Source organism: Phocoena sinus, chromosome 5 (assembly GCF_008692025.1).
Source record: "Phocoena sinus isolate mPhoSin1 chromosome 5, mPhoSin1.pri, whole genome shotgun sequence".
NCBI classification, from domain to species: domain Eukaryota; kingdom Metazoa; phylum Chordata; class Mammalia; order Artiodactyla; family Phocoenidae; genus Phocoena; species Phocoena sinus.
This window is the reverse complement of record NC_045767.1, coordinates 33,751,672-33,777,622: the sequence shown is the minus strand read 5'-3', so window position 1 is coordinate 33,777,622 and position 25,951 is coordinate 33,751,672. Positions and strand designations below refer to the sequence as shown.

Genomic DNA, 25,951 nt, shown 5'->3' with positions numbered 1-25,951 from the left:
AGCCTGGAACTCAGTAGCTATTCAGTAAAATTGAGTGTATTGATAAAGAGGAAGAATATATGAGAGGCATTGTAAGAAAATATATGGAAGATAAAGGACAGGGATGAGTAAATGATGGCTTTTATGTTTTGAACATGGGTGATTAAGGGAGAAAAGAAGGTAGTAACAGTGAAAGACAGTAGATAAGGCGAAGACAAGTTCTGATACAGATGTATAAAATTGAGGGTGCCTAGGGTCTACCAAGTTGAAGTGTTGAAATGCAGTTGGAGACATAAACTGGTGTTTGGGAGAAGTCATGGCTAGAGGATCATATTTTTGGAATTATCCACATAAAAACTGCAGTTTAAGTCATGAGAAATAATAAACAATTTTTGAAGAAAAAAGGAAAAAATGTTAATTTTGTTAGGCACAGATATACACTGCTGAGAAAATCTTAAACTATGTAAACTATTAACAAGGCTTAGAATACATAAAGTTGAGATTTTTTAGAGCAATATCAATTCTTGTTTTCCCCCATGTCTACAATAGGCTCTCCTTTCTTAGTGTTAGATATTTCTAGCTCACGTATGAGGAGGGACAGGCTTTTGCAGATGGCACAGGCAGACATTAACTACCATTCTCAAAGGAATTTTAACAAAAAAAACTATCATCAAAAACTTTATCTGCAAAGCTATTTTTATCTCTATATTTAAAACAATAAATTGTTTAAATGGCATTATAGTATTTTCATTTCTCCTTGTTTTTAGGGAAAATAGGAAAGGTTACTATTTCTAAGATATAGAAATATAGCATCTGAAATGGAGTCTGAAATAAAACTGTAATGCTCTGGAAGCTGTGTAATACAGCTGTCATACTAGAGAGAATATTTTTCTCCCTCAAATAAAAGAGATACTATACATGAATATGAAACACAAAGAGGAATGGAGATAGAATTTTTTCAGTGATTAGGGATTTTATGCTAAAATTTTCACAGACGTGCTCCTGAAAAATTGTGTGTAAGCTAAATTTCTGTAAAGAAAGTAATTTTCTCTTTGATATACAATATAGATATTTTGAGATATTTCATCTCTCTGGGCCTCAGTTTTCTCATGTATAAAGCGAAGGGGTAGGATCAGATATCTTACGTTTGTTTTAGCTTTAGAATTCTATGACATTTTTTTCTGATTGATTTTCAACTGTTAACAGGTCACAAAACTCTTGCTTACCTCTTAGGACAAAAGTTAGAAACCTACACATAATATTTAATGACACCACAGGAGTTTCTACTTAAAGAGATTCAGGAATGATTCTAATTGTGAAGCTTAGTAAAGTATTATTCATAAAGCATGACATGCTTATATAAACTTGGATCAATAAGAACTTATGCCTTTCAAAGACAAGTAGCTGGGAAACATTTCATAGTTTAAAGTGGTTTGAAGTGAGGGTGGAAGAAATGGAGGCGGTAAGTGAAGAATTCTTAGTGATTTAAGGATCAAAAACAGGGTCAACATGGCAACGTGTTGGTGCTGGTGCTGGTGCTACTCTATACGATTTTCTAAAAGATTCTGGAAATAATTTTCCATATAAAACCAGAACCTGACAGATTTCCTGGGTTGAGGTAAACAAGATGGAAATGTTAAACATGAGAGTGGCTCCACTCAGCTGAGCTCCCAAAAGGTAGAACTTGTGATACCTTCCTTCTGGAATGCGACAGAGCTGCTATTTCACATAGAACTTTACGGTCAGCTTTCAATGGCAGCAGAAATGCAGGAAGTAGAACCAGCTGGTGACTACGAGGTATTTTAGTCAAACTGATATTCTCATCTCAAACTCTACCTTTCCAAGGTACAGCCTTTAATTGAACTAGGTTACTGACTTCATCACCCTTCTCTCTCACTCTTATTCTTTTCCTTATACATAGAAGGAAATTTTTGTTCATGTGTTCCTTGTCACTTGGGAAATTCCTCCATCACTCCTCTCACTATATAACCAAAGTCAAGTAAACAACCAAAATACTCTCTGGCTGGAAGCTTCAGTAAATCTTGACGGGAGAAAGTCTAGAGATCTACCTCTCTCGTCCTTATCGCTGTACAAAGGACAAGGCTGGTGAGATCTCTAATGTGCTTGTGGTATTAACTGCTAGTACCATGGCTAATATCTGCTGGAATGATCAGCTAATATCATGTATCAGCCAACCACTGTTATTTGATATATAATCGAGATACCTAAAGTAAAGGGAAATTCAAAATTTTAGTTGTGAAGAAAGAAGACTTTAAAATTGAAGGATACTTACTTGTCTCTAATCTCTAATCATTTATTGTAACAAACAACAAACCATTCCAGACATTTCTTATAAGAATTGTCTTATAAGAATATAGATACAGAAGTTTCAATGTTAATAATGTACTCAGCTGTATTTCAAACTTCTCTCACATAAATCAAGAGATTCTGATTTTAATGAGATCAGAAAGGTTATGTATATGTCACAACCAGGCTAAAGTCAGAGATCATCAAGATGTACTTTAGGTTTATAACACACAATTTATAGAATATAAACTGATAAATCTAATGGATAATTTCCATGATGTTAAATTGGTTAGTACCCATTTCTTAAAAGAATTTTCTTATTGAAAATGAAAGTATTTCAAAGGCAAACTAATTTTTGAATTCATTTTGGATCTGACTAGAGTTCTAGATTCCAAAATACAAATTGGGCATAAAAAAATACAGAATTTTTAAAAGAAAATCTAATTATTTTGTTTACAAAAAGTCTGTTAAATGTAACAGCAATTACAACTAACAAATTATCAGCTATAATGCAATGGAAAAATTTCTGCAAAATTTATTCTAGATATATTCTATTTTAAAGTTGTTAAAAAATGTCTTCATGTCTTCCTTTTGGCTTAATACAACTTAATATGCAATAAAAAAGTAATCGAAGAAAAGGAAAAATATTTGATAAAGGAGTTACAGGCAATATTTCTTGTGGTATAGTAAACCTTTACAATATTATAGTAACTATAAAATGTACAGATATATTTCAACAATTATATACTGTAATAAAATTTTAAAAATTTTCTTTGGCATTTCTGGCCACATTGACAGACATTTCAATGTATTCAAAAGTATTTTTTATAGAAAAAAATAAAATAGATATTCTGTTGTAAAACCAGATGATAAATTTATTGGTTAAAACACATGAAGCTACTTTAATTGAAATGACAATAATGCTATAAATGGCAAGAATACTATATATAATCAAGAATTAACCAACAAATGACTAACAGATTAAAAAGTCAGAAGCTGGTACTAGCTTCTCAGATAAATGATGGTGATAATGATGACAACAGTGAAAACTTAGTGCTTACTATGTGCTGCAGTGTTCTGAATATATTAACTAATATGATAATCCTATGAAGTATATAATATTATTATCTCTATTTTATGGACAAGGAAACAGGTCATGTAGCTGGTGTGGCAGAGCTGGGGTTCAAAAATTCTAGTCCGTGTTCTTTGCCACTATATCAAACTGTTTGTAAAGCCAACAGTCTTTCTGTATTTATAACCAGCTGGAAAATATAATGAAATAAAATATCGCACTAATAATGGTAACAGAAAGGTTAAAATAGTAATAATGCTAATAAGAAATACATGAGAAACCTTTAAAATGCCACAGAAGAACTAAAAGATATGGATAAACAGAAAAGCATACACTGCTTTTGGAAAAAATAAACTCTCCATATTGTATATCAATTTTTTCTACTTTATACATTTAATTTAATCACAATATAAATACCAAAATGGTATTTTTTTCAGGGCAGGAAGGAAAAAGACAAGCCAATTCTACAATTCACATAGAAACATAGTGCCAAATGTATGACATATAATTATAATTTTAATAACCTCTTGGTACTGGAAAAGAAACTGAAACAGATGAATATAACTGAAAACAGGATTTGGAAATGGATATAAGTACACGTGGGAATCTAGTCTTCCATAAGAGAGTATATGAATCAGTGGAAACCATTTAGTTTGTTCAAGAAAACATTTTATTAATCTTAAACTAATTCAAATATCTATTTGATAAGCATAAAAGTTTAAAATATATTAATTAAATCAAGCCTGTCAGGACTCTTATCTATTCTTTGCTAGTGTTTGTTTTATTTAATTTCTGTAGAATTTAATAATAATCTATAATTCAGATAGACATATTTTGAAATAATTCCAGTTTAGTTGCTCATTTTGTGGCTTTTGTGGGAAATGAAGAAAGAAATAAGCTTTAGCAATGATTCTCTAGGAGATGTGAGAATGCTGCAGATAAAAGCTGCCTTTTCTTTTTTCATTATGTATCTTTATTTGTTAAATTCTGTTAGCACCTGTACAAATTGGGTTAACAAATTGAATTTTTAGTAGTAGATTTATTTCTCATATAACAAGTCTTGTTTATTTATTTTGCATATTTTATAGGATATCCTGGGAGAATGGCTGAAAAAAAACAGGACTTTATAGCCTGGGATTGTGAAAATCATTAGACTCACTGAATCCTGTATATAACATGTGTGTCTGTTGTTGCTAGCCCTTCTGTAGAATTGTGCCAGAATCCATTTCTCTTTAAATGCCATGGAATGTCATTGATACCTGAAATGACATCCCTGCTTTGAGGTTGCATAAGAAAGATTTTAGTGGAAGACCCCAGATATTCATTAGCAGGTTGGAATTGTGCTATCTGCGCCTATTACTCTTCATGATGAAAATATATTCTATAGACTTACTCGTGAAAAAACACTGCTATTGGAGCTGTCTCAAATCAATACTGAACTAAATCAGCCTGCAAATAAAAACTGTCACCAGCATAACCTTCCTATCGACTGCAATGCAGATATGCTAATGTGTGTCAAAGCCTCACCCTGATGTCTGTAGGGAAGTGTGCCGTGTCTCAGAACAGTCCAGCTGCTGGCTTGGGCCAATTCTAAGTAGGATTCTCTACCCTAAATCATGACAATTATTATTTTCACCAAAGATGACAAGAATTCTTATTTATTTTCTTCTTTTTTGTTTTCCATCAAGAACTCCATCCCCAATACCCTCCTACCCCAAACTTCTAAACATCTCTTTTCCTTCCCAAGATCTAGCCCCTACCTCCGCCCCACAAAATTGTTCTCAATACATTACACTCTAGAAAGCTAGTGCTCATTCAGTCATTATTTGATTCTTGTCTGGCTCTGCATTTTTTCTGCCCTCGTTTCACTTGCTGTATTAAGAAGGCACTGCTCCATTCAGAACAGATGATGCACACTGAAGTATCTACATTCAGAAAAGTGGCATTTACTAATTTGATGATTTAGCATAAGACCCAGGGATTTCTATAACTCAGAGGAAGACAGATCTTTAATATGCAACTGTGAATTTTGATTTCTCATACTTCACAAAAAAAGGAGAGTAGTAAATGTTTAAAAATATAACAAGATATGTAATATGTAAATGTTTCAAGCTTCAGACTGCTGCAGTGACACAATTAGATTTTTTAAATGAGAAAAAACATGAAGGGTCAATGAGAAAAAGCAATAAACGTACATCATTAATTTACATATTCTTGACCTGGAAATAAAGAATCACCCTTGAGTTATTTTGTTACATTTATTTATTTATACTCTTTCATTTAGCAAAGGATTTGAGATTTTGGTTCAGCCTACCCTTCCAAACAATTTTAATACATGTTTTTATCCCTTCCTGATATATTATTTCCATCTGCCAAAACAGTTTTCTGGTGCATTGAATTAAAGTACACCCCCAACTTGGAACTGACAGACTGTAGGAAAGGAAGTTTATATGCTAACTCTGGACTTGAGGGGCTCTGTTTTAAACAACAGTTGAGAATGGAAAATGAACAGCATGGTTGTAATGGGGGCAAGGCTGGGGCACTGCTGATCATCTCTTTCATCTGAACTGAAGATACATTCCCAGCCACCTTTCCTCATGTACCCTCAGTGAGCAAGATACTTTGAAAAGATGCAGTCCATACTACTATGAAATAAGGACTGTAAAAACCTCTCTACAACTGTAAAGCCCTTAACAAATTCAATTATCAAGTGCTTGGCATTTAGTAGGTGCTCAAAACAAATGTTTGCTGAATGAATAAAACAGTCAAAATTCTCTTAAAATGATGAGGAAAAAAGGAAAAGCAAAATTAAATGTTTTTTTTTAAATCATTGTCTTCTCTTGATTTTTCCCTAATCCCTACCAACATTTCGCTTCTCTACATTTATTCTCTTGAAGCAAAATTGTTCATATTTTCAAGTTATCAGCAAGGAGAACAGTGTGTCACTTTCAATTCCTGATGCTTTCCATGTTATATGACAATTATGTTTATATCATACCGACTCATATATTAATACCCTGTAATTATTACTTGAATCACTACATAAATTCTGAGTTGATTCAATAGGGTTACTTTTTACTGATTTCAAGAGAGAAAACATAAAGTATCAGTAGGAAACATAAGTTTTTTGAGTCCTAGATGAATTTCTCTACTTTATTTCTACATGAAAGGCCTTTGAAATTCCAGTGCTGTATGTTAGAACCACTGATTAAAAACTGCTCTCACAAAGCGGAACAAGCAGGGGAGGGATAGCCAGGGAGAGAGAGATTTATAAGAGGGCTGGCTGTTGGCAGTAAAGACAAGAGAAGAGACTCAGAGTGAGCAGGCTGAGATTGCTGAGTAGTGAAACAGGTGGTGATTTTGGTTCATGAAAGGAAAGTTAACTGGTCAAAAAGGTCAGACATAAATAACTATAAAACAAGTAATTAGTATAAAAAATACAAACAAAAAACGCAGAAAATAAAATAACACTATAACCATAAATATGAAGGTCTTATTGTGGTTCCCGCCCCTCCCTCATGAAGAAACATTTCTGTTTAGCTTCAAAAATGAGTCATGAGAAAACTATATGCACATATCACATTAAGAATCACCCAAGGACCTGAGTAAAAACATAGATCCCAGGCGCCAACCCTCAGAGATTGATTTAGTAGATATGGGATGTTTGTGGAGCCTTTAATATGCATTTTCAACAAGTATTATAGAATACTTTGAAGACCATTTTTTAGATACATTGACTCATAGGAAATAGAGTAAAACTCTGATTAACTGGAATTAACTTTTCGTTAATTCATTCAAAAATATTTATTGATTACTAGGTGTTATTTATTTATTGATAAGCCAGGCACAGTGATAGGTTTTGGGGATACAGTGGAGAACAAAAGATAAGTATAAAAGATATAAGTATATAATTATCAATATAACGTATGCTATGAAGGAAAAGTAGGTAAAGCTAGCAGGCCTGATGAATGAAGAGTTGTGGCTTAATGCTTTATTCAACTGAGAGTAAACCAGTAAAACCTAATTTGTGGTAATTACTTCAACTAAATACATATATATTGAGAGCACACTATTTCTCCGGCACTGAATTAGGCCCTGGGGGTCCTTAACGTACCCACAATCTATCAGAGGAGAATGTATGTTATTATTTTATTTATTAAGAGGCTGTGATGCATCAGGAATTATACTAAGCAACAAGAACACAAAAATCAGTAAGATGCAGTTCTTATTCTTCAGAAATTTACTTTAATAAAGGAAATGTAGGCAGCGATAGAGACCTTATTACGGAATTATGTAAAGGGTATTCCTAAAACTGGGAGAGATCTAAAGCACAGAAGAATAAGAAGGAAAGATACACTGATAGAAGAAGTTGATAAGGTAGGCAATGGAAAGATTTGTGCAGGGCCTTGTAGACCCTGTTTTAAAATTTTAAATTTTATTGTAAGGATAATGGGAAGAGTCTTGTCATGATTTTAGTTAAAAAGATTATGCTGAGGGTGGGCCAAATCCAATATGACTGGTGTCCTTATAAAAAGGGGAAATTTAGACATAGAGACAAACATGCACAGAGGGAAGATGATGTGAAGACATATAAAGGGAAGATGGCCATGTGACTGGAATGATGTATTTATAAGCCAAGGAACACTGGATTTTTGGCAAACACCAGAAATTAGAAGAGATAAAGGATTCTCTCCTTCAGCCAACAGAGAGAGCTTGGCCCTGCCAACACCTTGATTTTGGATTTTTAGCTTCTAGAAGTGTGAGACAATAGATTACTGTTGTTTTAAGTTAAAAAAAAAATTAAAAAGATTATGCTAGCTGAAGTCTGAAGAAAGAGGAAGAAGAATGGATGCAGGAAATTGCAGGAAAGCAGATAAGAGATAATGGTAAACTTGACTAAAATGATGGTATCAGAAATAGAAGTGAATATACTTGTGAACAGGTTTTTCTGATTAATTGAATTTGTAAGGAGAGGCAGGAATCAAAGATGAATCTGCATACTGACCTGAACAAGTCAGGGAAGGAAAATGGTGATTACTGATATAGGGAATGCTGGAGGAGCAGTTTTTTTTTTTTTTTTTTGGTGGTACGTGGGCCTCTCACTGCTGTGGCCTCTCCCGTTGCGGAGCACAGGCTCCGGATGCACAGGCTCCACGGCCATGGCTCATGGGCCCAGCCGCTCCGCGGCATGTGGGATCCTCCCGGACCGGGGCACGAACCCGCGTCCCCTGCATCGGCAGGCGGACTCTCAACCACTGCGCCACCAGGGAAGCCCGAGGAGCAGTTTTAAGGGGAAAAAAAAAATAAATTCCGTCTTAGACATGCTGAATTAGAGGTTACCTGTGAAACATCCAAGTGGAGTGCAGAGCAGGCATCGGATGTTGGTCGCCTAGAGCTAACAAGAGAAGCTTGAGCAGGAGCTAATAACTGGAAGCCATGGTCACTGTTTGATGGAAGTATTCAAGACTGTCTAATATCCATCTTGTGAGGGAACAGAAGGAAGCTCACAAAGATCCCTGAGGAACGCTATATTTAATGACATGCAAGGGCAGGTGAAGACAGTGAAAGATACTGAGTGAAGGTAACAGAGAGGAAAGATGAAAACGAGGAGCTTGGGGTGTACCAAAAATCCATGAAGGATTATGTTTGGAAAAAAAAGAGAGATCAAGTGAGATCAGGGACTGAAAAGAGTAATTTGTGACTTTTGTCAGGGGAATGGAGAAAGTGGAATACAAAGTGAGGTGAGGTTACCAGAGGAAAGGGATAGGGGAGAGCAAAATGAGTAAAGGGGATCAACTGTATGGTGACAGATGGAAATTAAACTTTTGATGGTGAGCACACTGTAGTATATACAGAAGCTGAAATACAATGTTGTATACATAAAACTTACATAATGTTATAACCCAATGTTATTAAAAAAAATGTCTTGGAATCACATGCACAAAAAATTTAAACCTGTGTTAAAATTTTTAAAAAAATGTATTTAAAAGCAAGTAACAAGCTGGAAAAGTATGTACCAAAGGTATCAAAATGTTAGTATTCTAACATTACACTACAAATCAATAAAAATGCCTTCCAGTAGAAAAATGGACAAAGAATTATCTGAAGACAATTCAGAGAAAAAGTATAATTGGTTAATAAACATAAGAAAAAATTTAAACTTGTTAGTAATAAAAGAAATGCATATGTAAATGAGATTTTAAAAACTTATCAAGTCAGCGAAAGAAGTTTAATTATCATGTCCAGTGTTGTGGAGGATATAGGGAACTATGCATTTTCATTTACTGTTGTTGGAGGTTTAACTGGTTTAAAATTCTTTTTCTGGAAAACCACCAGCAATACATTAAATACCTTTAAAAAAAAAAAGAGGTCACATAACTGCTTTTCCTTCTACCTTACTGTAAAAACATTTCAACTAATTTAAGAGCAGGTATATAGGTGATTGCATGAGTGTATATAAACATGCACTAGGGAAAGAAAAGAAAATTACAAAAGTGCTCAATGACTATAGAGTAAGATATGTTGTATATTAATATATACATTTCAATGAATAAGAGAGAAAAACACAACACACTACTGATAAAGTTAACTTGCTTTAAGTTATCTTCTGAGTTTCCTCAACTCTAAAATAGGGATAAAAGTACTTACTTCAGAGATTTGTTTAGGAACAAATAAAATACTGTACCTGAGTACCTGAAAACTATAAATCATTGTAGTGTCATTTTTAAATTGTTCAAACTATAAAAAACAGTGGTGTTATTATCAAGATGAAACTTTGTAGACTAGTATTTATAACAGACTTTCAGAAGCTACTCCAACTTAAAGAATATAAATGTGTTTTTAAGTTTTCATGTACACTAAACTCATTTAATCTATACTTAAAGCATATCTGTAAATTGAGGATAATTCAATGAATGTTTTGCTTACTTTACGACAATAGTAAATGTAAACAGTTAACATTATATAAACAAAACAAAATTTAATTTACTTAATAAAATCCCAGACTAGCATTTGTGTTTATAAACAAGAATAATAATTCCTGCTTAGTCACAGTACACATGCAACTAACTTATACCAGTCATCAATAAATTAATATGGTAATTAAAATTTAACAAAGAAATTGGTTAAAAAAATCCAGTGCTGGCCAGTCTTTCTCTAAAATATATTCAGTTTTCAAAAAACCCATTTTATTCTATTCATCAGTTACATACCTTTATATATATATATATTACCCAGCCCTTCAATTAGCTGTGGTTAGAATCGTCAAGCAGAGTCTTAGCTAGTTAAGGAAAAGTAGATGTGAAAGACGTTGGCACTAGATAAAATAATTCTTTTGGCAAGTTTGGGGATCAAAATAGTATTGAAACTAAGAGGTAAAGGTCAAAGTGAAATCTTAAACTGAAATTACTGAGGAAAAAGTGCTTGAAAGATTCCGTTTTTGGCAAGCCAGCCTCCCTCTCCTTTACCACCCTTACTGTTTGTAGTGACCTCTAAATGAAAAGTGATAGTAATAAAGTTGACATAGCTGAGGGGAAATAGAAGAATACCAGAACATCTCTTCTTTTGTACAAGTTACTTAGATACAGAAAACTTTCAGAAAATTTTTGCATAGTTTCAAAGTTGAAACATTTAACCTTTAGTTACTAAATGTGTGATAATGATTGTTACCATTTGTTTGAGTGCTAATATTATTATGTATCAGATACTGAATTAGGTGCTTAACAATGCTGCAAAGTAGGAATTATTATAATTATGCTCACTTTTACAAACAGGAAACTAGAGAGGTTATGTGAACTATGCAAGATTATAAAACCAAAAAGGAACAGGGTTGAAATTTGAAACTAAGTTCATCTAATAGCAAAGCTCATGCTTTCTCTACTACAGCCGTCTGCTTCTGGGAATAAATATGATAGACACATGGATAAATTAAAAGTTAAGTGTAATTTTCTTCTCAGAGCTGTTTTCAAGCTTTGATTCTACAAGTCACAGAGTGCAGTTTATGTTTAAATTTACAAAAGGGATTTTTTAATCTGTTATAGAATCTAACATAGAATATACAATATGCAAATCTGAACCGTGATTATCCTAAACTTAATGAATATGCTTTTGTAAGGCATACATACATACTTTTTTGTATCTACTTTCTATTATTCTAACATTTAAATCTGAACAAAGAAGACTTCAAATAAACAATACTAGGATGGAAAAGAGGGACAAAATTTGAGGTAAAATGTTAAAACAGGTAAAAATATTTTATATAAAGAATGGGTATAAAAACTTAGACAACATAGATACTTTAAAAAGGATTGTAATAAAATCAGCATAGATAATAGATAATTTTCAAACATGAACTTATAAAAAGTGACTCAGAAGAATGGATAATCAAATATCTCCCTGGTTAAAAGGCATCAGACTCAGGTGGTTTTATAGACAAGTTTAACTCAATCTATAAGAAACAGATAATTCCTCTTATACAAACTGATTAGACAGTCAATAAAGGGAAAGAGAAATAAAATCTTAAGATCAAATACTAACAAGGACAGACAGGAAAAGAAAATTATAGATTTATCTCACCTATGAGCATAGATGCAGAAAGTCAATACTAGCAAATACTAGCAAATTGAATATAGTCAGTATTACTTTTTTGTAGAGACCTAGTAGACTTTATCTCAAAAATGCAAGGACCATGCAATATCAAAAATTTTAATAATGTAAACATTATCAGATTAAAGGAGGAAAAAAGATGATCCTAATCAATCCTTAATAGAATATGAATTTGATAAAATTCAACACTCATTCAAGTACTCTTAATAATACTGAAGAAGAAGGGAAATTCATTACTCAGAGTATTAATTTAAAAAAAATATCAGGGCTTCCCTGGTGGCGCAGTGGTTGAGAGTCCGCCTGCCGATGCAGAGGACACGGGTTTGTGCCCCGGTCCAGGAGGATCCTGCATGCCACAGAGCGGCTAGGCCCGTGAGCCATGGCCACTGAGCGTGCGCGTCCGGAGCCTGTGCTCCGCACGGGAGAGGCCACAACAGTGACAGGCCCACGTACCGCAAAAAAAAAAAAAAAAAAAAAAAATCAAACTTAATGGTGCAATTAGAAGGATTTTCATTAAATTCAGGTACAAAGAAATCTACCCGCTCTCATCACTTTTATTTTACTTTACTAGAGGTCCTATGGAATGCAATAAGACACACATACACATAAAATCAGAGATATAATAATAAAAGTAGTAACTAGCAAGAGATAAATGTATTCATATGTACAGTTGATTGAATTAGCCGCATGAACATCCAAGAGACTCTACAATCTACTAGATTTAAAAAGAGAATCAATTCCAAAACACTTGGTATTTACCCAAAGGAACTGACAACTTATGTCCACACAAAAATTATACATAGATGTTAATAGCAGAATTATTTATAATAACTGAAACTTAGAAGCAACCAAGATGTCATTCAGTAGGTGAATCGTTAAATAAACTGTGGTACAACCAATGGACTATTATTCAGCACTAAAAAATGAGCTATCAAGGCATGGAGGAAACAACTATATGACATTCTGGAAAAGGCAAAACTATGGAGATAATAAAAGGATCAGTGTTTGTATCCTAATGGTTGAGGGCGAAGGGGGATGAATAGGTAGAGCATAGTGGAATTTTAGGGCATTTATACTATAATGAGGCATACATGTCATTTATATATTTGTTCAACCCACAGAATGTACAATACCAAGAGTGAACCCTAATATAAACCTTGGACTTTGGGTGATGATACTGTGTTAATGTAGGTTCATCAATTGTAACAAATGTTCCATTCTGTGGGGGATGTAGATAATGGGGAGGCTATGCATGTGTGGGGCAGGGAGTATATGGGAAATCTCTGCACCTTCCACTCAATTTTGCTATAAACTTAAAATTGCTTTAAAAAATAAAGTCTATTTTAAAAAAATCAAATGAGTTTGCTAACTATAAAATGAATGTAAAATAAACTAAAATCAAGCAGGAATAATCAACCAGGAAACATAATAGCTTAAAAGATATTACTCATAAAACTAACAAAATAATGTATTTATTCTTCTTATGGACATCTAATAGAAATCTCTAAATCCACGTGTTCAGAACTGAGCACTTGATTTTTACCTTCCAACCTGCTCCTCCTATGGTCTTCCTTACATCAGCAAATGAGAACACCCAAAACACCATCCTTCTAGCCTCAGTCAAAAACTTTGGATTCATCCGCAATTACTCTCTCTTTCGTACCTCACATTCAATGAGTCAGCAAAATCTGTTGGTTCTGTTTTCAAAATATACTTACTACTGTAATAGGGAAGAACAAATCTGACTCCATATTGGATCTGTTTCTTTTACTTTAACCTTTGTATTCTATTGCTTTTCTGCAAGTTAAGAATGTTGCCTATAGCCTGAAATAAACAGGATAGCCCATTTTCAAGGCTCTGATCTTTAAAGGTATAACACTTTTTCCATTCACATAGAGATAAAAAGTTGCAGAACAGAGAATAACATTTGTCTTGTTGGAGGTTTACAGGAACATCATGACCTGACCTATGTGGACAGCGGTAAGAACAAAGGATTCCGACATCAAGAAGTTTGCAACAACCAACCACATTACCTCCCTTTTTAATATAAAAGAAGCCTGAATTCTAACTTGGGTAAGATGGTTCTTTGAGACATTAGTCCACCATCTTCTTGGTCAGCTGGCTTTCTGCATAAAGCCACTATCCCTTGTTCCAACAACTTGTCTCTCGATTTATTGACCTGTTGTACGGGAGCAGTATGAGCTTGGACTCAGTAACACTACTTCTCATCACCTTTACTGCTACCCCTTGGTTCTAAGCCATCATAGCTTCGTCCTTGGTCTCTTCTTTTACCTCTGTCCCTCCTATTGTCTATTTCATGTATAGTAGCCAAAGTAATCCTTTTACATGTAAGTCTGATCCTGTCACCGCTCTGCTTAAAATCTTCCAATGGCTTCTCATCTCATTTGGTATAAAGCCAAAGTATTAAGGTTACACAAGATCTGAACCACTGATCTCTGTAAATTTATGGCTTCCACACTCCTCTTCACTCATTCCATTCTATATGTAGTATCCTTACTGTTTCCCTTACAAAGTATGTTACTACTTTGCACTTGCAAGATGGAATATTTTTTTCTCAAGAAATGTATATAACTCACTCTCTCACTTCCTTTAAGTTCTCTTCTCAAATATTTCCTTATCAGCTAGATTTTCTTTGAGTCCCCCACATAAAATAGCAACTCTTCTCTAATGCTCTCCAGAATCCTCCTCCTTGGCATTCTCTATTGCCCTTCTTCTTCATCTTCTCCTTTTAAAAATTGAAATATAGCTGGCATACAATATTATATTAGATTTATGTGTACTAGACAGTGATTTGACATTTGCAGATGTTATGAAATGGTCACCACCATAAGTCTACTAACCATCTATCCCTATACAAAGTGATAACAATATTATTGACCATATTACTTATGCTGTGTATTACATCCCATGGCTTACTTATTTTATAACTGGAGGTCTGTATCTTTTAATTTTCTTCACCTATTTCACACACACCCCTCTGCCATCTCCTTCTCCTCAGGCAACCACCTGTTTCTTCTCTGTATTTATGAGTCTGGTTTCATTTTGTTTTGTTATTTGTTTGTTTTGTCTTTTAGATTCAACATACAAGTGAGATCATGTGATATCTGTCTTTCTCTGACTTATTTCACTTACCAAAATAACCTCAAGCTTCATCCATGTTGCTGCAAATGGCAAGATTTCATTCTTTTTTATGGCTGAATAGTACTCTATGTGTGTGTTTAAGTATATACCACATTGTCTTTATTGATTTATCTATTGATGGGACACTTAGGTTGCTTCCATATCTTGGTTATTGTAAATATTGCTGTTATGAACAATGGTGTGTAGATATCTTTTCAAATTAATTTTGTTTTCTTTGGGTAAATACCCAGAAGTGAAACTGCTAAATCATATGGCAGTTATATTTTTAATTTTTTGAGGAACGTTTATATGGTTTTATATAGTGGCTGAACCAATTTACAATCCCACCAACTGTGCGTGCAGGTCCCCTTTTCTCCACGTCCTTGCCAACAATTATCTGTTGTCTTTCTGACGACAGCAATTCTAACAGGTGTGAGTGGGTACTGAATTGTGGTTTTAATTTGCATTTCCCTGATGATTAGTCATGTTGATATGTATCTGTTGGCCACCTGTATGTCTTCTTTGGAAAAATGTCTATTCAGGTCCCCTGCCCATTTCTTAATTGGGTTGTTTGTTTTTTTGATGTATGAGTTCTTTGTATATTTTGGATATTAACCTCTTACTGAATATATGGTTTGCAAATATCTTCTCCCATTTATTAGGTTGTCTTTTCGTCCTGTTGATAGTTTTCTTTGCTGTACAAAAGCTTTTAAGCTTGATGCAGCCCATTTGTTTATCCTTATTCTTCTTTACTTTCCTCCATGGCACCTAAAGGCCACTAAATGTCCAACAATACATGAATGGATAAAAAAAAGTGTGGCGTATATGTATACAATGGAATATTACTCAGCCATTAAGAAAAAAAGAAATCTTGCCATTTGTGACAACATGGTTGATCCAGAGAATATTATGCTAAGTGAAATAAGTAGGACAGAGAAAGACAAGTACCACATGATCTCACTTATATGTGGAATCTAAAAAACACACTAATTGTTTACCTTTTTTGCTTATTGTCTGTATATCCTCCACTAAATGCAAATTCTATGAGGACAGGTACTCTTTTTTCACTGTTTTAGCCCCAGTAACTAGAATGGTATCTGTTTTACCATATGTATTCAGACATATTGTTGAAAAATAATGCATTGGTTTTTTTTTTTTTTTTTTTGCGGTATGCGGGCCTCCCACTGCTGTGGCCCCTCCCGCTGCGGAGCACAGGCTCCGGACGCGCAGGCTTAGCGGCCATGGCTCACGGGCCCAGCCGCTCCGCGGCATGTGGGATCCTCCCGGACCGGGGCACGAACCGGTGTCCCCTGCATCGGCAGGCGGACTCTCAACCACTGCGCCACCAGGGAAGCCCAATGCATTGGTTTTTATACTATTCAGTATATTTTTCTTTATGGTTGAAATATATCATAAAAAATGAAATAAATTCTAAAGAAAAGTAAACTAAAACTTGAATATTCTTCAGATAGCAACATTTCATGTAAATAGTGTAGTATATTCTTCTCTTCCATTCTTAGTATTGTTGTTGATGGGGATAATATATCTGACTTATGAGTACACAGAAAAGTTAGTTGTTTTAAAAAATTATTTATTTATTTATTATACAGCAGGTTCTTATTAGTTATCTATTTTATACTTATGAAAAGTTAGTTTTACATCACAAAGTTTTAGCAAATTGACCCAGAACTCTGAGACTTACCATAATTAGGAATATATAAAGTGACTTGGGGTTTAGTGACATTCAAACAAAAATTTAGTGACATTTTAAACAAAAATCTCATTTCAGACGAGGGTGTAAGGGAAAAGATTAAAACCACTTAAATTTAAATGAACAGTGACTTTTCCTAGTAAAATTTTACTTTATCACAAAATGAAAGTCTCACATTACTTGAGTTGTCAATATTCCTATTTTGAGCTTTTAAAATCAACTATCTCTCAATCTTTTTGTTTCACTCAGGAGTTAAAATGTAGTGGACAAATAGCATAGAATATGAGTGACATCAGTGAGAATGGCAGAGTAGGGACCTCAGAAAAGCTGCTCCTCCAAAACATAATGAGAATACTGGCAAAGATTATCAAAATGAACTTTTTAGAATTCTGAAAATTAAACAAAGGTCTGCAGCAATCTATGGAGTACAGTCAAAAGAAATACCTCTACTTCAGTAAGAATGTGAGTTCTGTGGTGCTTTAGTTTGCCCTACTCTCATTTCCTTCTCCTCAGCTCCACCTTAAAAACCAACAGTCTCACAAACCAGAAGTCTAGCAACCACTGGACAGGACAGAGTGGTTTTAGAGCTCCCAAAAAGTATCATTTCAGGGAATTATGATTACTTGACATGTCTTCCAGTTCCCTAGAAACCTCTCCTCACAGTGTTTGCCTTTATTTGACCTCACTCAGAACCCTCTCTGTTCAAAGAGACTTTTCTCTGGAGGTATCTGTCAAAAAGAGTCAGCAGCAATTGTTTAATATTGTAGCTGTCTGAGGTGGCCATAACAGTTGGAGCAAAGAAGAAGCTGACAATAAAAATTAAAAACTAAAATTAAAAGCTGGGGAACGCAATGTCCATAGGGGTATGTGAAAGCGCTAACAGGATCCTGGGAATCTAGAACTCTGTCAATGCGAACATAGGATGTTTGGATGCGTAGGAAAGACCTGAGAAGGCCTTAAGCTCTCACCTTTGGTTGACCTCAAGACCTGAAATAGTTGTATGAATACAATCACATATTAGAAGATAGCTATGTTAAAAACACATAAGTGGGGCTTCCCTGGTGGCACAGTGGTTGAGAGTCTGCCTGCCGATGCAGGGGACGCAGGTTTGTGCCCCAGTCCGGGAGGATCCCGCATGCCGCGGAGTGGCTGGGCCCATGCGCCATGGCCGCTGAGCCTGCGCGTTTGGAGCCTGTGCTCCGCAACGGGAGAGGCCACAACAGTGAGAGGCCCGCATACCATAAAAAAAAAAAAAAAAAAAAAAAAAGACATAAGTGATAATAGTATATGAACAATACTGATACTTAAGTATACTAATATAACATCCATCTTCTTTTAGAGTTTATGAATTAAATCAGCAATTACGTACCAGATCTGTTTTTGGAGGATCTGGACACTCAGTGGAGAAATAAGGTGTTGAACTTCTGACTCCACTGCTATCAGAAGTTGGCTTTGGAGGTTGAGCATGCTGTCTGTAAGTAGCACTTTTAGGAGTCCAACAAAACAGGTTGATTGATTCTCGCACACAACGTTCAATGTCAATTTCTAGATAGAAAAATTAAAAAAAAAAGCAAACATAGAATTTGGATTGCTCTATTTATGTAAAAACCACACTTTTTCCTAAATACATATACACAAATATGGCTAAGATGATAACTAATTAGAAAAGATGTCAGTAAAAAAGTAATCTAGATACTAATCAGCATATTTATGATCGGAATGGTAGAGGGTATCTGGTATTACTATGTAGATACATATACACATATATTTACATTTGTAAATATATACATACATTTTTATGTGTGATTTCTGGGTATTATTATCTATATATAGATACACATACATATAGTATATGTGTTTATATATTTCAGTGTATCATTATTTAAACATTTAAATATAACACATCTCCTTATTAGAGAATCTTAACTTTGATAATATTTTCACTTTCTCAAATTAAAGGTTGGGTAGAAGGAAGGCTAGAATTTGGGAGTGGGCAAACAAAAGATTCAAAAGTTAATAGACATACTTTAAGTAAAGTGTAATGAAAGTTTCATTTCCATATATTAAAGATGATATAAAATAATCAGGGCAAAATTAATTAAAATCTCAGTTCAGCATTTCTCCCCTTTTTAAAAAAGAATTTCTTGATTTAACTGCAAAAAAGTATAAGTGGGGCTTCCCTGGTGGCGCAGTGGTTGAGAGTCCGCCTGCCGATGCAGGGGACACGGGTTCGTGCCCCAGTCCGGGAAGATCCCACATGCCGCAGAGCGGCTGGGCCCGTGAGCCATGGCCGCTGAGCCTGCGCATCCGGAGCCTGTGCTCCCCAACGGGAGAGGCCACGACAGTGAGAGGCCTACATAGCACACACAAAAAAAGTATGTGAGGTTTCATATAGACAGAAATTAAATGTACTCAATTAAAATAATAAAAAATACTTCCATAGAAGATTTCCCCTTCTTTCTCAGATTTGAAAGAAATTAAAACATTTTTGATACAGAGGTAATATACACAGAAAAGTTATTACAATGCCAAATTATTATTTGTTTTGATAGGACTGTGAGTCTTTAGGAGGTTAATATTCCTGATGGAGAGCAAGCTGTTACTCTACAGGGAAAGTGGAGCTATCATAGAAAAGCAGTAGAAATTCAAGAAGTTTACTAGGATGAAGGAGTTTATTAGCATGGACTAGCTTTTCCATTTCTATATTCGTAATATTAGTAAATGGCAGATATTATCATTTCCTCTGCAAAAGTCCAAGTGTGTCAGTTCAGATAAGCAATGAAGAAAAATATATTACATCCCTTACAAAGGGGTAAGGTCCCTATTTCTCTTTTTGAAATGAAGAGCTTATATATAAGGGGAAAAGGAAATAGAAATTTAAGTTGATCCTGTGAATGGTGCATGAATCAGGCACTTATAGAATTATCTGCTTTTATAAGGTGGAAAACCCTTAGAGAAGGGCAGGGAAATGGACACTTAATGAGCATCTACTGTGTGACAGGGTCGTTATACTTTCACATAGGCCCATTTAATTCTTTACAGTGATTATTATAGACAGGTACTGCACTCCCCTCATTTCTGCTGAAGATGAAAGAAACTAAGACATAAAACAAGCTAGGTGACCTGAATGTGTTAAGTGTTTTTATTACGAGTAGAATATCTGAAGTTACTAAAGGGTTATAAGGCATCTTTCATTTCCCAATTTATTTTAGATTTGGGAAACAACAGCCAGCAGGTCTAGAAAGACCAGTTACTCAATTAAACATTCCCTTTATCTGCTATTAGTGATGTTTGCCAACTTCACAGTGTTACTTCCATGGCTGCACAAGAGGTCAGATTTCATCACCCCCATATGTTATTCCTAACATAAATCTATGAAACAGAGTTAAACATGTTTTGAGGAATGGACCTATTTATTTGAGAAATTGTCAATACAGTGAAATGCATTCTTTTAAAAGTTCTGTAACATTATCAACTTGATATTCCACAAAGGGAAGAATACAGACACCAATGAGAAGAAAAATAAAAGTTCAAGATACGTTCTTCTACTCCACTTAAGATGGAAGAGATGTGCTCAATTCATTTTAGAACATTTCCAATTAATACGGTTAAGATAAAAATTTGCAGCTAAAGAGAGAAAACTTCGTCACCTTTAAAAAAGTTTATCCACTTCACATTGTTTAATCTCCAAAAGGAAAGAATTTTGGACCATAAATTTTGCATCTGCAGTGCTCAAATCAGTTTGACATATCTGTCACCCATTAAAAGCTTGAAAGTCAAGTTAAAGATGCAGCATCAGAGCTTGTAGTTCAGTCCTAAATCACTGGCAATGGAAAAGTCGTTTGTATCTGGTTCCAGAACACCCTACCAATACCATAAAAGGTTTACAGTGAATCTTGAGAATTTACTGGCATCCACCCGATTTGAGCTTGATTACTACTGGCAGATATCCCATTCTCCACTCACTTGACCCATGTCACCTTCTCCATCTCAAAATCCTTCCAAAGTACTTTATCATAACCAAAATATTATGAAAAGTACTTCATAAGCTGTACATTAAAATATGTAATTATTCTTTTAAAATAATCTCTCATCCTAAAGCACTACTACTTTCTACCTGCATTTTCATTTTGATACAATGCGTTTGTGAAAAAGTATGTATCCTGGATATGGTTCTCAGGTTTGATTCCAAGCTCATGAGGTTCTTTGTGACTCAGAGAAATAATTTCTCTAAATCTCATTTTCTTTATCCTCATCCATTACTATTGTTTTCTCTCATAAATATGGAACTATTTTTCAAAATGATAAAATGCAACTCATGATTCATTTGGGCAAGGGTAGTAGAAAAGACAGCTCGCCTGAAGCCCTCATTGTCTTGCTTTAATGACTATGAAATGCTTCCTAGATATAGTGAACAGCTGTTGACATGGCACTTCTCTTTACCATCATCTAATTCCCTTTGGTTCATCCCTAATTTGGGGGCTAAGATATTATTTTCTCTCTCTAGATTTACTGCATTATTTTGATGGAACACATTTTCTAGTAATTTCTAGGAAAGGATGCACAGAAGGCAAATTACTTTGGAATTGTCTATTAATATATTTATTCTGCCTTTGACTGATAGTTAGGCTAGGCATAACATTCTAGGATTGATTTATTTTTCTACAGAGTTATGTAAGGCAAGGGCTCCACTGTCTTTCTTCTGAGAAATTTGATGCAATCTTGATTTGAGATCACTTGTATGTGATTTTCCACCTATCTGTAAACTTTTAGGATCCCTGGTGTTCTGAAATTTCATAATGATATATGTAATTGTGTATCACTTAATTGATGGTCTTTTTGTAATCCTTCAGTTATAGAAAAAGTTATTGTTTGATGTCTGTAATAATTTCTTTCTCACTGTTTTTCCTCTTCTCTTTTCTTTCATAAGAAGAGTCCTGAAGATCCTGTATAAATTTCCTAATAATTTTGCCTTTTCCTCTTACTTTCCATCTATATTTTGGTTCTATTCTGAGAGATTTCCTAAGCTTTATCATACACCTCTTTCATATAAAGCTCATTGCATTTCCACATCATTTTTAATTTCCAGTAAATCTTTTTTGTTGTTACTTAAAAATTTCTGATTTTTCATAGTTATCATATCTTCTCATAATTGTTTTTCTGAGGATAGTTCTTTATTCAGTTGGTGTTGTTCTGTGCTTTTAGCTGGAGGCTTTTCCCTAGAGGTTTGGTGATCGATGACTGCATATTTAAAAGAATAGCACTAAAAATCAGATTGGAAGTTTGTATATGTGGGTAGGGTTCACTATAGGTAACCTGGGGACATGGTCATTTGTTAGAGGACCCTATAAGTAAGGTATTTCTCTTTTTGGGAACTTTCCATCTCTCCAGAGGATAATTCTTTAATCTGTCTAAACTAATCTTTGCCAGCATTCTGGGAATTGACCATGGATGAGCCTGGGGATTGTAACTATAAACATTTCCTCACTCTGGCTCTCTGCTATGCTACTGACTCTGTGTCTCAAGTCTCTATGATTCTACTACTCCAAAATTGTACCTCCAAATTTACTGTATCTTATGGTCATGTTTTTGTCAAATTTGCAAAAGTAAAAATATCTAAACCACAATCAGTGAAAACTGTTGTTCTTTATACCAATTTCCCCTCATTACACTTCCTCTTGTGTTAGGCAACATAGTGGCTGTTGGATACTTTGATATAACTAAGCTAAATTCAAGATATATTTATTATGGTTTAATGGGTATTCTACTGTTATTTGAAGTCACTTTGGGGTATTGACATAGATTTTTCTCCTTGACCAGAGTCTAGTCAGGCTCCTCTAAGCCTTTTCTTGACTATGCCTCAACCTTGGCCTATAAAGACTTGAACAAAACTCTTAACATAGTTTATAGCAATTCAATGTCACATCCCTCAGATTACCCTAACGCCCTATAAACGCCTGCCTGAAGAAAAACAAGGCTGCCAGAAGAATTTAGCATTTGTTCCAGTCAATACCTGAAGACAGGGTCCCTGTCTTCTAGCCTCTGTAGGAAGGAAGGAGCCTAACTTTGGTAAGTGTCAGTTAGCAAACACAGATATATTTCACATGGACCAATGCCCCCCTTCACGCTTTTTATAATTTTTCACTTCCCTGAATCTTCTAGTCTCCTCCCTCCCTATTCCCTCATTCTCCCTTTAAAATGCCCAGGCACCTCTGTACAAATTGAAGTTGAGCTCAATTCATGCTGGACTATTATTGCAACTGTGTATTACTGACTAAAACCTGTGCTTACCACTTTAATGAGTGTCTGGCTTGTTTTTCTTTGACAGTATAGTAAAATTATTGCTAGCTCTAGGAATGACTTCCTGGAATACTCCCACCACCCACTATACAGGAGTAGAGGTCGCAATGCAGTGTGAATGTGTTCTAGCAGTAGAAGTTTATGGGCAGGCGAAACATAGTTGACATGTACATAGCAAAAACCAGACTGAAAAATTCTTCCAAATATTAAACATGTGAAACTGTAAGCAGAGAATTAGGTTCTCACTGATGCCTGATTAAAAGAGAAATATTCTCCTTCTAGAAATATACTTCAATAATGCTACATATACAGTTATAAGTGTACCATTAACTTTTTTTTCTTTTTTTGGTAGGAACCTCACAAAAAATAGCATTTCTGTATTTATAGAAAACAAACTTGTAGCACTAAAACAAACAGAAGCGACACCTGTGCTAAGTCATATGTTTTATGCATTATTACTATAAATAATAAAAAACAAATTTCAACCAACCCTGTCAGTGAAAAGACAGATTATCTATTTTTTTCTATAGAAAATATTGCATAATTCTTGTTATATGAAGAGATGATCAATGAATATGAAGCAAAAGTGGAGGAAAAATATAGAGGTATGTCAGACATTTAATGAATAAAAATATTATGCTATTTTTCTGTTTTGTAATTTGTTGTAATCTCTTTGCTCATGCTAAATATTCTTTTAATAGCCTAATTTTGTATTGTAATTTATAACCTCTCCTTAAAGAGGGGCATCTCCCCACACTGCATAAGCTTCAGGCCACAAAATCTAGATCTGCCCCTATCTTCCAGTCTTCTGCGAGGTGGCAGAGGAATAGACTCTTGGCTAAGAGGGTGGGAGCAAAGATTTGTAGGGGTGAATGAAATGAAACTATTCCTTATGCATACATACATTCAACTGTTTCTTCTCTGGTTTTCTGCCTCAATTTTTCTTTCACTTTCAATTTCTGAGACCTTTTGGTGCTCTGCAACAAGAACTGGCTTGCTTCTTTTTGGTATCCTCCTTTGCAGGAAGGTTTCAGTATTCTGATTTATTAAGTGAGTTACTACTGATGTAATTGCTTTCTATCTTCCAAATATTTGTTGATATTTCTTGTCTACTAGTGCTCTTTTTACACTCTCTTTGTTTTTAAAATTACTCTTTCTTCATTCCCTTACTGTCACTTTAGTGATGTTTCAGAAGGTAGCAGAGACAAACATGTATACAGTCTGTCATTCTTAATTGGAAAAGTTTCAAATTTTAAAGGCTGTGGTTCAAAAGTGGTGGGAATGAAGTTAGGAGGTGGGCATGGTGAGCTTGACGTTTCACCCCCTTGGTCTAGCTCCAGGTCTGCAAATTAGCAGCTAAGATATTTGCTCAGAAAGCAGTATAATAACAATGCCACACTGCTAAGATTAACTCAGGAGGCAGCATGATCTGGGTTTGAATCAATTCAATTATTTACAAGTTGTACATCTTTGGTCAACTCATTTTTCTGCATCTCTTTTCTCAATCATAAAATAGGAATGATAATACTTAATTCCTGGACTGTTATGAGGTATAAATAAGATTATTCCAGCACACAGTAGGAACTTAAGTATTTTACAGACAAATTTTTAGATACATAAAAAACATAAAAAATTTTAGAACTTCAACTAAAATTAAAAAAAGTATAAGCCTTAGATCCCACTAAGTCTGCCTTCTTGTTTTAAACCCAGTTGAAAAATAAGGAAGGGACTTCCCTGCTGGTCCAGTGGTTAGGACTCTGTGCTTCCATTGCAGGGGGCACGGGTTCGATCCCTGGTCAGGGAACTAAGATCCTGTATGCCATGTGGCATGGCCAAAAAAAAAAAAAAAAAAAGGAAAGAAAGAAAAATAGGCTAGTTTTCTACTTTGCAACTGGTAGATTTCTCTTTAGAAAGAGATTGCCTTTTAAACAGTATTCTTTTCTACTTTTCAAAATCCAAAGACTTAGGATATCATTCAGTGTTAAAAAGAAATGAGCTATCAAGCTACAAGCAGACGTGGAGGAAAAAGTCTGAATAGGCTGTATCCTCTATGATTCCTATTACATGACATTCTGGAAAAGGCAAAACTTTATAAGGACAGTAAAAAGATCACTGGTTGTCAAGGTTTTGGGGGGTGAGGGGAGCAGGAGAGGAGGAATGAATAGTTGAAGCACAGGGAATTTTTAGGGTGGTGAAACTGTTCTGTATAATACTGCAATGGTGAATACATGACATTATGTATTTATTGAAACCTACAGAACTCTACAATACAACCTTAATGTATACTATAGACTTCAATTAATAATGTAAGATACTAAGGCAAGATGTTAAAAATAGGAGAAATAATGAGCATGGAAGAAGAGAAATACAGGAACTCTGTACTACCTGCTCAACTTTTCTGTAAACTGCTCTAAAAAAAGTAAAGTCTATTAATTAAAAAAAAAACAAAAAACAGGGACACAGGAGTGACATCAGTAAAAATGGCACAGTAGATGTCTCCAAGGGCACTACTTTTTTTTTTTTTTGCGGTACGCAGGCCTCTCACTGTTGTGGCCTCTCCCGTTGCGGAGCACAGGCTCTGGACGTGCAGGCTCAGCGGCCATGGCTCATGGGCCCAGCCGCTCCGCAGCATGTGGAATCTTCCCGGACCGGGGTACGAACCCGCGTCCCCTGCATCGGCAGGCGGACTCCCAACCACTGCACTACCAGGGAAGCCCCAAGGGCACTACTTTTTAAATAAGTTTTTTTTTTTTTTAAAGAACTACTGAAAGAAGTTAAAAATCTGTAATCATGTCAACATCCTTGTATTAGAGTTGATTTATCTCTTGACTAGGGTA

General features: G+C 34.8%; 1 protein-coding gene across 4 annotated transcripts in view; it reads right to left on the bottom strand.

The window, feature by feature from the left end:
• The window catches only part of TBCK (TBC1 domain containing kinase), a 251,136-nt gene that overhangs the window by 58,815 nt on the left and 166,370 nt on the right, over positions 1 to 25,951 (bottom strand). For all 4 annotated transcript variants that reach the window (XM_032633096.1, XM_032633095.1, XM_032633098.1 and 1 more), the window contains exon 23: positions 18,184 to 18,359. In XM_032633096.1, coding sequence (XP_032488987.1) covers positions 18,184 to 18,359 — 176 coding nt within the window. The remainder of the gene's footprint in view (positions 1 to 18,183; positions 18,360 to 25,951) is intronic.